This window comes from Otolemur garnettii, unplaced genomic scaffold (genome assembly GCF_000181295.1).
Source record: "Otolemur garnettii isolate 467f Iridium unplaced genomic scaffold, OtoGar3 scaffold00154, whole genome shotgun sequence".
NCBI classification, from domain to species: Eukaryota; Metazoa; Chordata; class Mammalia; order Primates; family Galagidae; genus Otolemur; species Otolemur garnettii.
This window is the reverse complement of record NW_003852549.1, coordinates 386948-401679: the sequence shown is the minus strand read 5'-3', so window position 1 is coordinate 401679 and position 14732 is coordinate 386948. Positions and strand designations below refer to the sequence as shown.

The window sequence follows — 14732 nt, the reverse complement described above, 5'->3', positions numbered from 1 at the left end:
GGCCATTTTTTGGTTGCAGCCATCATTGTTGTTTGGCGGGCCCGGGCTGGGGATTCGAACCCGCCATCTTAGGTGTATGTGGCTGGCGCCTTAGCCGGTTGAGCCACAGGCGCCGAGCCTATGTCATTACTTTGTAACAGAGCTTTCTACTAAGAACAGATAGTTCTTTTGAGATCACAAAATAGCAATGCTTAAAATACCAGAGTTTTAAGTTGTAATTATAACTCAGTATTTTTTAAAGCATTCATTACATATATTCCCCTCCCCAAACTTATTTGGAAACTGCATAATTTTGAGGGATTTTGAGCATTTGAATGGAAGCCAGTAACTGATAATGTTGTTTAATCTAGAGGACTACAATGGAATCCCTTTTAAATTACCATCAGGAAACATTTTTTTTAAAAGAAATAATCTATATTTTAAACAGAGAGGAGAGTATGTGTACATTTACTGTGGGGTAACAAATTATGATATATGTATTTGCCACTTAGCAGGAAGCAGAGTGTGGGGCCACGTAGCAAGCGTGGAGCCTTGTACTGGGCAAGAGAGTAGAATTTTTAAGTCTTCTTACTATAAAACAGAATGATGATGCTTCTGACAAGTAAATAAAGCACTCAAAACAGTGAACTTCAGTAAAAGAGTAGATATCGATAGTGGTATTTTTTTACTTTAATCTGAAAAAATTAGAGTTACATAATAAATGGATATGATGTCATATTCCTAAAACTACCACTTCTAAAAGGAGGCAGATTTGGTGAACCTCTGTCTTTGTGCATGTTTCCTTATCAAATACTATCTCTGAAAGTTGAATGATTTTTTTTAGACATGTTTAAAGAAAAAAATTAGACAGAAAAGTTTAACAGAGTTTATTCGTACAAAGAACAGTTCATGAATTGGGTAGTACTCCAAACCAAAAGCGATTCCAAGGCTCCCTCTGTCCAGCAGCAAGAGCAGGGAGCTTTTCTGTGTCTAGACTGAATGTGGAAATAAAATGAAGGAATCAGTGATTGGCTACAGCAGGCATTCGCCTTATTTGGGCATGTTTTGGCAGAAGGTTTGTAGTTAGTGTATAACCAGTTAGCCGGCTGGCTGTTTGTGATTGGCTGGCACTCACTTTTTTATGTTTTTTGTTTAGTCAGTTACCAAAAATGCCTTTAGGTTCAGTGCCTATGCTCAGTGGTTAGAGCAACCGCCACATATACCAGGGCTAGCGGGTTCCAACCTACCCAGCTAAACAACAATGACAACTACAACAAAAATAATAGTAATAGCCGGGTGTTGTCGTGGGTACCTGTTGTTCCAGCTACTTGGGAGGCTGAGGCAAGAGAATTTGCTTAAGCCCAAGAGTTTGAGGTTGCTGTGAGCTGTGATACTAGGGCACTCTATGGAGGGCGACAGAGTGAGACTTTGTCCCCCTACCAAAAAAATGCCTTTACGTTAAGTTTCAGTTTGCTTATGTAAGGGCCCTGAGTAGAGAGTCTAGAGACAATCTCATCTTAATAACCTCTGTACTTAAACAAAGATAACTAATGTTTTCCCTCCAAGTCTGGTTTTTACAAAGCTTTTGTTCTCCATTTATTCTAATAGTTTACCATTCACCATCTAGTTCTGATAGATGAATGGGCTTTAAAATGAATGGTTCCTTTCTTTCTTCAAGATATGTTATTTAACGCTTAGTGCCCTCAACTATGGACAAACAAACCCTTGACTAGGACATATAGTAAAGCAAGGCTTTACTCATGAAAGTGATTTATTGCTAGTTCTTCTTATAAAGAACTTTGGGAAAGATTTCAGCTACATGTTCTGGTATTCTTTGGCCATTTTTGGTAGCATATCTGTTGATATGATTAAAGGGAAAGGCAACTAATTCCATTTAGCATAGTATGATGGCAAAAAAACAGGTTTTAATCAGGAAAACTACTTTATGACATTTTCTCATTTACTAGATATGTATCCTTGTGAAAGACTCCAAATAACTATTATTCTTAGTTTTCTCACTCATAAAACCACAGGAGCCTCCTTTTGTGTGTGTTAAATAAGAACTTTTTAAATGAAATTGCCTTAAGATAATAAGATTATTATCTCTTTGTTGACTTACATAGTCAGGTTGTAGTTCTACCTTAGGAGAGGTAATAGCATTTTGTAGTTTGGTTTAACTGAGGGTTTTGGGGATTGAATTCAATGGTAAACTTTTATTTTCTCATATTTCTCTCCTTTTCCTACTCTTTGAACATCCCAGAGTATTCAAGAAGTAAAATAATTCTTTGACTACCTTTCAGGAACATATATTTTTCAGAAATTCTCAAACTCAGTAAACTTATGGCTTATTTTATCTTATTTCCATAACAAATGAACATGTAAAGTACTTGAAGTTTTTGGGTACCATGCAAAAATATTTGCATTAAGGAGTGGTTAGTTAACAGGTACAAAGTTACCGTTGGAAGGAGTAAGTTTGGATTTTCCATTGCACAGGAGGGTGACTATGGTTAACAATAATGTACTGTATATTTCAAAATAACTACAAAAGAGAATTTTGAATGTTATCACCACAAAGAAATTATAAAGGTTTGAGGTGATAGATTTAGTAATTACCCTGAATTGATCAGAACTCAGTGTATGCATAGAACAAAACATCACATTGTACCCCATAAATATTCATTGCTATTATGTGTCAATTAAAAATAAAACTTTAACATTTGCATTTATCCCCAGTGTCCCAATAAGAAAAATAATCCTATTTCTAGACATAAAGAAATCTTAAAGCCATAATATGTAGAAGTTGCAGGACGATTTTTACCTTTGGGATTTTATCTGGCTACATTGGTAAATAATCAGTTGGAAGAAGGCTGGGGAATTCCCAAGAACCATCAGAAGGGCCAGGTGACTTGGAAGGCTGTCCAAGCCATGCTGAACTCAGGCTTAAATATGGCTTTAGACACAACATGGCCCTTAGAGATCTCATCTCCTTAATGAAGCAGATGTCTACCATGCTGGAAATGTGGGCTTTAAAACTCCATGATGCATTTTGTAGATGAGATGCTACCTTGGTATCACCATCAGCTCTGCCTCTAGTTAATTATATCCTGACTTTCTGAATCCCAAACAAATGTCTGTGTCTCTCTTGATTTTTGAAAGCTACCTTGTATGTGATGTAAAATTACCAATGTTCTAGGCTGGCCACAGTGGCTCATGCCTGTAATTCTAGTGCTTTGGGAGGCCAAGAAAAGAAGATCACTTGAGGCCAGGAGTCCCAGACCAGCTAGGCAATATAGTAGGAGCACATCTCTATAAAAAAATTTTAAAATTACATAGGTCTTATGGCATGCCTATAGTCCCGGGTACTCAGAAGGCTGAGGTTGGAGGACTGCTTGAGCTCAGGAGTTCAAGGCTGCAGGGAGCTATGATCATACCACTGTACTCTGGGTGACAGAGAGCAAGACCCTATCTCTAACATATAAAAATAAAAAATGTAAAACAGAATTTCCAGCATTCTCAGAAGGAAGATTAAAGTACTCCCTACCATTTAAAATCTATGCATTTAGCTTTGGGGATTTAAAGTCATTATTATCTTGTATCATCTTTATTGAGTTTTTTTTTTTGTTTTTTTTTTTACGTTTTTATAGCATGTCAATGTGCAAATCAGTGGATCACCTTCCAACCCAGGAGGAAAGAAAGAATCAGATGAGGTAATTTCTACAATACTGGGATTTCATTTTCTTTCTTTTAGACTGTAAATTCTGTCTTGAAATTTTAAGTAATGATGTAGCAAACAGCTTTTACTACATATTGACAAACTTAATTTTAACAAAGATTTGATTCAATAGTATAAGTGGATATCATTAAAAATTAAAACTCATGTTCCTGGAAAAAGAAACTTTATAAATAGTTTCAATTTAGAAATAGAATTCAGTTATTTACAGTATTTTCTGTATGGGAATGGGTGAATTTAGTTGTTTTTTGGTAAACATGGCAAGTGTAGAAAGGAAACTTTCCTCCTAAGAATGTCCTGGAAGGAGGAGGGAGTAGTCTGGACTAACCAGTCTTTCAGGTTTATAAATGAAAGGAAGAGAGAACTGTTTTCATTTTCATTGATTCTCTGAAAATACTAGTAAAACCAGATCCCCCCACTTCCAGATGTTGAGATGGGTTTTCTTTGAGGCTCTGATTTTCTCTTTTCACTGAATGACAGGTCATTACCTGTGCTATCTGGATTGACACACTTCTCTAAGAAGGGTCATGTGAAAGTTCCCCATCATTCAAAAGGGCACTGGATGTGCCTCCTTTCAGCTGCTTTTTATGTGTTAAATTAATAGACATATTCATTTTCATTCAGTAGAAATTGTGTCATTTTCAGCTTGTAAAAGTCATATAGGCAGGTCCTGCAAAGCATATGAAAACTTAGAAATCATAAAGTGATTGTTTTATTTTTCTCCATATCGTTAACATTAAACACGTGTTTTTGGGAATTTAGCTCTTCTTGCTGCTTACTTTTCTGCAGTTTCAAAATATTCACTCTATAAGGAGTCTGTTAGGGCTCAATGTGCTATGCGTTCTGCATTGAGATGAACTTCTCAGGTTCCTGTTACCAATGCCCATGAAAATACAATTTAGATTATTTCTCACCAAACAAATTTATAGTGATATAAACATAATACATAGTGATATATATACATACATACAGAGTCTCATTCTGTCACTCTGGGTAGAGAGTAATGTGGTGTCATAGTTCACAGCAACCTCATATTCTTGGGCTCAAGCGATCCTGTTATCCTGTTGGCTCAGCCTCCCAAGTAGCTGGGACCACAAGCCCCTGCCACACAGCACCAGGGTAGTTTTTCTATTTTTAGTAGAGACGGGGTTTATTGCTGAGACTGGTCTCTAGTCTCTTGCTGAGCTCAAGCAATCTACCAGTCTTGGCCTCCCAAAGTGCTAGGATTACAAGCATGAGTCACCATGCCCGTCCCTATAGTGAATTTTTACAGCCATAAATGAAAAGTGTTTTTTAAAAACAGAAAGTAAAAGAAAACTTCACAATTTCATTCTATTTATTGGACAAATTGTTTGGATTTTCCATTTTACTAAGATGAAAATCAGCTCTGTGTCATTCAGTCCTTAACCAACCCTACTCTTTAAATATATGAGTGCTGTCCAGAAAGTATTCAGCCACTGTTAATGCTAATTTTTATATCGACTAGCTGGATACATTCTGGACAGTCCTCATATTCCCAGATAAGTTATCTATCAAATTAATTATGTAGGCAAATGGTAAACACTACTATATTGAAAACATAATGTTCCTTTATTCTCCAGACCAGGAAATAATGTCTTTGGATGCTATTCTGCATTAATATTGATCAAGCTCATACACTCTGCACAAAACAAAAATCTGCTTTTTCCAATATAATCAAGTAGCTAGTCAGCCAGTTTTTTTATGATCGTTCTGGCCATTTATAACTCAGAAACTTAAATTTGACCTCTTGAATGTACAGGTGTTACTGGTTTATGCAACAGCTGCCAGCACAGAGTTACATCTTTAACGTCTGGCCTATAAAGGTCCTCACCTCCCTATTCATAATAGGCATGGAAAAGAAAAAGCTGCTAAGAAGCCCTATTAAAAAGCCTTCCAGAGAAGAACTGGATGTTTCAGTGTCAATAGAGGCAGACTAGACTTCTGTTTTGAAACTGAAAGGCTGAATTCTGCCTTAAGAGGAAGAAGGGATTTTTTTCTCTTTATTAGCATTTTCGGCAATTCTGACATCATTTTATAAAATTTCTGGTAAATTCAGATTTACAATCTCTGCCCTGTGCCAGCACCTGGACATATCAGTCTATTCATCTCTGTCCCAACCAAGAGAAGTAAAGGAGGTACGGAAGCTTTGCCCTGCCCCCATGGCTTAAATTATGGCTTTAGACAAAATAAGTTTAACAGACTTTATTTGAGCAAAGAATGGCTCATGAATTAGGCAGACCTGAAAACCAGAACAGGTGCTGAGAGTTGCTCTCACACCAAACTCTGCCCAGACTTATCTGCTAGAGTGGGCAAGCATGGAGGTGGGTGACATGGTTGTCAAGGCATAGTTCCAAAATGATCCACCTCAAAAGGTTTCTAATTCTTATAGTTACAGGCAAATAAGTCATTGATGAAATATTGTGGTCCCAGGGAGGGTTGATGGAAACTATTATACATTAGGCATTATTTTAGCCCTTATGTTCATTATTATAAAACCAAGTACAGCCTGAATTTGTTATTTGCCCTACCCATTATCTATGGGGAGTTACCGTTCATTCTCTTTTCTTCTCAAAATGACCAGAGAAAAACCTTACAAAACTGGCTCAGCACTTGTAGCTCAGTGGATAGAGCACCAGCCACATACACCAGAGCTGGCAGGTTCAAATCCAGCCCAGGCCTGCCAAACAACAATGACAACTACAACCAAAAAATAGCCAGGAATTGTAGTGGGTGCCTGTAGTCCCAGCTACTTGGGAGTCTGAGACAAGAGAATCACTTGAGCCCAAGAGTTTGAGGTTGCTGTGAGCTGTGACAGCACAGCACTCTACAGAGGGTGGCATAGTGAGACTCTTGTCTCAAAAATAAAAAAAAAAAACTTTCCAAAACTGATTCTTTGTCCCAAATGTTTTCTTATCTACTGTGCTGTTGAATAAGCCATCAGATTAAGAGACTTAATTTGGCATCAGAATGAAATATACTGAGAAAACAAAAAAGAAGAGGCTTAGATTGGGTTTTAATAAATGATTTTCAAATTAGCATGTCCCTGAAATGTTAAATAACTTACTGTTCTCTGAGGACAAACCAGGGTCTTTGAAACAAAGTCAGTTTAAAAATTTACTTTTTATTCTTAGGAGTGCTTGGTTATAGTTGTTCCTACTCTTTTTTTTTTTTTTTTAATTACTCTTCTGCATTACATTCAGAGGTACAAGAAGGAAGCATAGAGAAGGACATAGAGAGGATGTGACCAGGAGAAAAACTGTTTAGGGTGAGGGGAGAACCACCATTATATTGCTATATATAAAACTATATGGGAATAGATACAGCCATGGGAATTTCAGAACTCTTTTTTTTTTTTCTTGAGACAGAGCCTCAAGCTGTCCCCCGGGATAGAGTGCCATGGCATTACAGCTCACAGCAACCTCCAACTCCCGGGCTCAAGCGAGTCTCCTGCCTCAGCCTCCCAAGTAGCTGGGACTACAGGCGCCCGCCACAACGCCCGGCCATTTTTTGGTTGCAGCCGTCATTGTTGTTTGGCGGGTCCGGGCTGGGGATTCAAACCCGCCACCTTAGGTGTACGTGGCTGGCGCCCCAGCCGGCTGAGCCATAGGCGCCGAGCCAGAACTCTTTCTCCTTTGCTGATGTCATTAGTTCTTCTGCTATGTGTGGTGACTTACGCCTATAATCCTAGTACTCTGGGAGGCCAAGGCAGGTGGATTGCTTGAGCTCAGGAATTTTGAGCAAGAGCAAGACTCCTTCTCTATTAGTAATAGAAAAACAAAAAAACTAGCTGGGTGTCATTGTGGGCACCTGTAGTCCCAGCTACTTGGGAGGCTGAGGCAAGAGGATTACTTGAGCCCAAGAGTTTGAGGTTGCTGTGAGCTCTCACATCATGGCACTCTACCCAGGGGTACAGAGTGAGACTCTGTCTCAAAAAAAAAGTTGTTATTTTTTTGGAGTATGACCCCTATATGGCCATTAAGTGATCCTAAGATATTTGCACCAATTTTAATAGAATTTGCATTAGTCATGTTGCATTTGAAATACAGATGTTTGAAGGTATATTAGGGTACGTGTACATGAGAATTTATGTTTGTTTACATGAATCATGAATTTGTCAGGTCCATCTTGGATGTAGAGGAATTATAAGACCAAAAGTTGAATGGAATAACATGCCAAAGAAAGTAAGACCAGAAAGCAGGAAAAAGAAAAAGGGAAATATTGAACATCCACATCTTTAAATACAGTGGAACAGAGAAGTCTTTCCAAACCTGCAATCAAATCTATTTAAAGTGTTTGACTGACACATCAGGCTGTGCTGGAGGACTGTGAGCCTTTGAGCAACATATTTCAGTGAAGTTCTGGGAAATGGAATTTAAAGCTTAAATTGGCCTCATCTCACAGAGCTAATTTTAAAAGCTTCAAATTTAACAATGGATATATTTTCATGAGTAAAGAAAGGAAGTATAAATAGAAGAGCTAGAAATTGGGCCTTAAAGGAAAAAATATTTGACGTATTTTCTTTAAGCAGCATTGATGACGTTCTTTCCCTCAGTATTCACTTTTCCTTCTTCTAAAATGCATGGATTAAGTATTTAATGACTCAATATTTTTTAGTATTCTTACTTTTTTTGTTTTGGTGTTAGCTTTTTTAATCACAAAAGAATACATACTTGTGAAAAACAGTGTTACCTGTTACCTACTGTTACAAAATTTTGTACATATTCTTAACGTGATAATATCATATATTCATTATTATATATGCTTACCTTAGTACTTTTAATGATCATATAGCTAAAATGTAATCATTGCAGAACATTTAGAAAGTAGCAAAGAATTTAAAGAAAATAAATACCATCAGCTAGAAATCTAGCACATAGAGGTGGGTACTGTTAACATCTTGGTGTTTTTCCCTTTGTCTTTTTTCTATGTAAATATATTATGTTAATGAAATATTACACATCCCCATGTGTAACCAAGGAACATTATTAACATTTGTAGCCTCTGTTTAAAATGATAAATAATGTGCTTCATGATAGATAATTTTTTTCCAGTAAAAAAAGGCCCATGAGTGTGTGTGGCTTTTAAGTACGTAGAAAGTCATTTTTCAAATTCCTTGATATTTAATCTGGTTGTTATTTTGTGCTCTGTTCTTGAGGGTAGGAGGACTTACTACTTGTTCAAGAATTTGTTTGGGACAGAATTTCTACAAGCAAGTAAATTCTAGAAAAGTACTGTAGGAAACATTGGTTTAATGTTGTTTTATGTGTCACAACAAAAGAGCCCATATTAATTGCAGGGAGTTGATTATGACTCAAGTCCCAGACCCAAGAAAGAGGCAGATCTGAAGAGCTTGCACCATGGCCAGCCCCACCCGCCTCACTAGGGGACCTATCACAGAATCTGCCTGGGCGTCTGACTCTGGAGGCTGACTGACTACAGGAAATACCAAGATTCTTTTGGGTTGCAGTTTCCTTATTTATTTATTTATTTATTTATTGAGACAGAGTGTCACTTTGTTGCCCTCGGTAGAGTGCTGTGGCGTCACAGCTCTCAGCAACCTCAAACTCTTGGGCTCAAGCAATTCTTTTAGCCTTAGCCTCCCAAGTAGCTGGGACTACAGGTGCCCGCTGCCCTGCCTGGCTATTTTTTTCTCTTGTTGTTGTTGTTGTTATTGTAGTAGTTGTCTTTGTTGTTTGGCAGGCCCAGGCCGGGTCCGAACTTGCCAGCCCCAGTGTATGTGGCCGGTGCCCTAGGTGCTTAGCCTGTAGTTTCCCTATTTTTTAAGTTCTAAATTTTTGTTAATTTCTTCACTGGGAATTTTTTTAGGAAAGGGGCACATGGTGATTTTTTGAGTCTGTGTTAACATAACAATGGATGCTGGCTTCACATGAGAAAGAATCTGTACAAATTACACAATACTCTTGGTAACAGTTTTGTTCCCTCAAAATTCTATACCTATTGCTTCATGATGTTCTGGCTTTCTGTGATATAAAGAAGATATCTGAGGCAACTTAATTTTTATTTATTTTTAGGAAGCTTATTTTTCTTGCCTTGGTGCTTGTAAGATTTTTTTCTTTTGTTCTTACAATTCAAAAAAATTGCCAGGATGTAAATTTCTCTGTATTAATTTTTCTTGGAATGTTATTATTTAATGATTTCTTTATTGCTCCTTAGTTTCTCTTGTTTCTTCCTTTATATACATATATAATAGTCCTCTTTCAACTTTTCATGGTTTCACTTACCCAAGTAAAATACACTGAGACATGAGAGAGGGAGACCACATTGACATAACTATTATTGCAATATATTGTTATAATTGTTCATTTTATGATAGCTATTGTTATTAATCTCTTGCTGTTCCTATTTTATAAATTAAACTTTATCATAGATATGTAAGAATAGGGACAAACATAATGGATATAGTGTCTGGTGCTATGTGTGGTTTTGGGCATTCATTGGGGGCCTTGGAATGTATGCCCCGCAGACAAGGCGGAACCACTGTAATTGTGAGATTAGACATTCATTGATCATCTGCCTCACAATCTTTTCTTTGACATTTACCTTTACATTCCAGGAGAGTCTGTGAAGTTTGTCCTTCATATTTTAATGTCTAATGCTCCTTGAAACTTCCAATACAAGTTTAAATTTTGGTTCTTGATTTTAGTTTCTTTGTGGCCCTCCCAAGTTTAAATTTTGATTCTTGATTTTGGTTTCGTTGTGGCCCTCCCTTATTCCTTCCTTTGTATCTCTCTTCTTGTCTCACTCTGGTATCTTTCCATCTCAAGCTGTAGCTCTCCAGTTTCATGGAGGTGACAGCATCCTGCTTCCTATCAAGGATGCTCACTTTTTCCGAATCCTGTAGCATATCATTTTATGAGGGCTACTGTTTCTGTCAGTCTTCATGATAATGGCACTGTCTTCCTTTCTTGGCAGTGTTTGGAGAGACCAGATTCCTTTCTTTCTGCTTGCTTATTTTTTGCGATCTCTACCTGCACCTCGTGCTCATTGTCTCTAGCCTTGCTCTGTGTCCAGGCCCATGCTAGTTAAGGTGTTCTCAGACCTACAGCTCAGATAGGTGGATGTGCACACCCAGTAGAATGCCCACTAACTGAAGGGCTTTCATGCAGCACTGAACATCACCTGCACAAAATTAAATGCAAGGAAGGACCTCATTCCGACCATGTACTGCTAATAGGGCTGTTCTTCCCTCTCCCAAGGAAGCCCCTTATACTTGGGGCAGCTACTTCCCCAAGTGTTGACACTGCCACACCCTACCACAAACCCTTCTTCTTCTCACACCCTGTCCCTCTCCCAATTTCTGCTTGGTCAGTTTCCAGGATTTGTAATCTTTGACTTGGGTTAGGAAGACAGGCTGTGGTGGGGAATAATGAGAGATTACCTCAAGAAGAGGACTCCTGCCAAAGAGGTGGAACCAGGAGGTCTGCTAGGCGGTCCCATTTCTCTAGCACATCTTAATGTTCAGGAGAGAGGGTTCTTCCAGGAGTGTCTTACTCTGTTGCAGACTCATGACACAACTGTGCTTTAAAGTATGGTCCATTGGCTTCGGTTAGAGTGGACATTCTGGGCAGATTTTGCATTTAGTTGACTTTATTTGGTGTTTAGTAAAGTTTTATCCTCTTCTGTAAGACAATGAGAGATTAGAAGCTGCTAAAGAGAATATTCATACCTGCAATTACTGGAATTGACTCAGAACAACAGTGTTGAGCTACCTGGATCACGTCTCTGCTATTAATAGTTTGCTCGGAGTGCGGCCAACGAGACGGCTTGTCCTTTGACACTCTGTCCAGCTTGTCAGTTGTGTGTCCCTCCTCCTGAGTAGTGACAGTGGTGCCTAAGGTATTACCACTGAACATTCCCTCTCTCCTCTTTTCTGGGATTTCTCAGTGTGATTCCTGGTACATCTGTCATCTTCTATTTGTAGGTTATCTTGAAATAATTTAGGTCACTGCTTGCCTTTCTGTGAGTGAAACTGGTTTACATGGATATTAGAATTACTTATAATTCAATGTCTATCAAGTGTTCATGGGCAGTGAATGAAATTCAGAGCCCACAATTAAAGCACAGGCATTACATAGACATTATAATACCTGATCCATCCTAAGACACTAATTCAGGCTGAATTCTGAGAGGAATTTAGAAATTTTACAAAATTCAGAACCAAAACTATGTGCCATTCTGAAAACATAGTAGGGGCACTTTCTTCTCTTCTGCTATGGAGGCTCTGAAAAGCCACAACCCTGACAGTTCCCCTGCTGGTCTTGGTGTCCCTGGAGGCAGCATGTTGTGCTTGCAGAGTGCAGGCTGCAGAGGCTGACTGCCTGGATCTGAATGACTGCTCTGTTACTTCCTACTGTGTCGTCCCAGGAGTTTTTGCCTTCCTAAGGGCACTTTCCTCATCTGCAAAATGAGGGTAACAATAACTCCTGCGTAAGAGTGAATGTGCAGAGCAATGAGACTATCTATGTGAAGTATCTATTAATGCAACAGTGTCTGGGACAGAAGAAATGTGTTAGCTGATGTCATTGCTATTATTGATGTTATTTTAGCATTATCACTCATATTATTAGGACAACAGAGAGTTTGCTTGGCAAAAAACATGATGAGAACCTTAATTGATTTCTAACTATGGGATGGGACAGGATTTGAATCAGTTGGCTGATTACATATTGCAAAGCCTTTCCCATTAAAAAGGAAGGAAGGCTCAGTGCTCAGTGCTCAGCGCTCAGTGGTTAGGGCACCGGCCACATACACTGGGTCCGGCAGGTTCCCAGCAGTTTGTAAGCATCATCTCTGCAAAGTCACCCTTAGTCTTAGAAATTGGTTTCTTCACACATCATTCTCAAATATGACATTCTCGTTGGTGAAAGCCTTGGTAATATTCAACTGTATTTATATAATATGTTAACGTGGGGAGTTGGTAGGTGGAACATTATGGAGAGGGTAAGGTGATAAGGATTCCTGCCAGAGGAAGGTGGGGCTGTCAGACACTACCTGATGGATGCTGGAGGGTGAAGGAACCTGATTGAATGTCGGGGTGATCAGATATCAAGGGTGGAGGGTTGTGGATGACATGACTTGGTAGGGTTCTTCCCAAAATTGGACAAGGCGGAGAATATCATCCAAGTCCAGAAGCTGAGGCCTAGTTGAGAAAGATCTCAGAGGAGCCTTGACGGGGTTTGGTGAAGCAGAGAGCCTTTGTCAGTGGGACGGAGACACTTCACATGTTTTCCTGGTAATGTTGTTTGGTACAATTCTCTGCCAGTTGTATATAGGTAAAATTGATTCATTTACTTATTTATTTATTTTAGCATTTTTGGCCAGGGTTGGGTTTGAACCCACCACCTCTGGCATATGGGGCCGGCACCCTACTCCTTTGAGCCACAGGCACCACCCTGATTCACTTTTAATTAAACAGTATCAAATAAGGCAGACATTATTTGGGAAGAACTCACAAATGAATTCTAAAAGTATTTTATTTTGATTGTTACTACTCGACTTCCTGGTTTATTACTCATGCAGTCATCTCTGGGTTCTCTCTTTTAAAATCATGCCTCTGATTCCTAAATGATCTAATCTGAGCTTTAGGAGAAGAATTTTTGGATGTTAGCACATTTTAGTAACATATCACTGTGAAATCTGAAATCTGCAAATACAGTTTTGAAGAAAAACATTTCTAGGAAACAGCTAAAACCATCTCTTCTTCACATTCCACTTTGGGTTTCTCTGAGTACCTGCAATAAAAATTGCTTCTTTGGGTCTAATTTTGTCACATACTTTTTTTCCAATTTGCTTTCTTCTTACAGTGAGTAGACTCAGAAAAACTCTGAACCTGTAACATTTATTTTACTGAATAATGAAATAAAAAGCTGAATGACTAATGAATTTAAAAGATAACAAGAGTTTTTATTGCCATGTACAAAGAAGAGAGGTTGCTGAAGTCTGAGAGGAAGTCTGTTAGATAGGATGTGGTGGTGCCCACCTGAATGCTGGGCATATAGTTCAGGGGACATCCAGTGGATGAAAGTAGCTGATTCTTTGCTGTGATACAGTGTCTTAAAAATTATGGAATACAGTGTTTCTTGCCTTAGCAGTGATCACACATTGTTGACTTTGTTTTTCCGAGTGAGCATATATTAGGGATCTGTGTGTATGTGTGTGTGTTGTTAAGTATATGTATGTTAAGAAGAGGTTTGGTTTTTCCTTTATATATACATTTTCTTTGAATAATTAAAAACTTAAAAATTGTAAGATTGCAAATGTTAGAAGTATGATTAAGCTTTTCCTTGAATAAAACCAAATTATATTTAGAAATGTGAAATAAGTGGCTGAGAGTCATGATTAAGATGAACATTTTTGACCCAGAAATTTCAATTCTAGGAATTTGTTCAAGCATACAACATATAATCGGAAGTGTCCTTGATTACTGCTTTGTTATTACAACGTATCTATAATAACAACAAACTAAGAAGTAAACACAGGAAGTAAAAAAAGTGATAAAATTGTGGCACAGGCTCGGTGCCTGTGGCTCAAGCAGCTAAGGCTCCAGCCACATACACCTGAGCTGGCAGGTTCGAATCCAGCCTGGCCTGCTAAACAACAATGACGGCTGCAACCAAAAAATAGCCAGGCGTTGTGGCAGGTGCCTGTAATCTCAGCTACTTGGGAGGCTGAGGCAGGAGAATCGCTTGAGCCCAGGAGTTGGAGGTTGCTGTGAGCTGTGACACCAGGTCACTCTAGCCAGGGCAACAGCTTGAGGTTCTATCTCAAAAAAAAAAAAAGTGGCACAGACTGGTGACTAAGGCATCTCTAACACTACACTTTGAAAAGTATTTAATGACAGAGGAAAATGTTTGTTAGGTAATATTAGACAGAACTGTTTTTAAAATGTAAGGCTAAGCCCTACATTTAATTTCATTATTTAATTTTGTACTTACAGTGCATTGCACTTTTTTTTTTTTTTTTGTAGAGACAGAGTCTCACT

General features: G+C 38.4%; 1 protein-coding gene across 3 annotated transcripts in view; it reads left to right on the top strand.

Annotated features, from left to right (window-relative positions):
* The window catches only part of CAST (calpastatin), a 128341-nt gene that overhangs the window by 11932 nt on the left and 101677 nt on the right, over positions 1-14732 (top strand). For all 3 annotated transcript variants that reach the window (XM_012811347.2, XM_012811346.2, XM_012811345.2), the window contains exon 2: positions 3624-3686. In XM_012811347.2, the coding sequence (XP_012666801.1) occupies positions 3624-3686 (63 nt within the window). The remainder of the gene's footprint in view (positions 1-3623; positions 3687-14732) is intronic.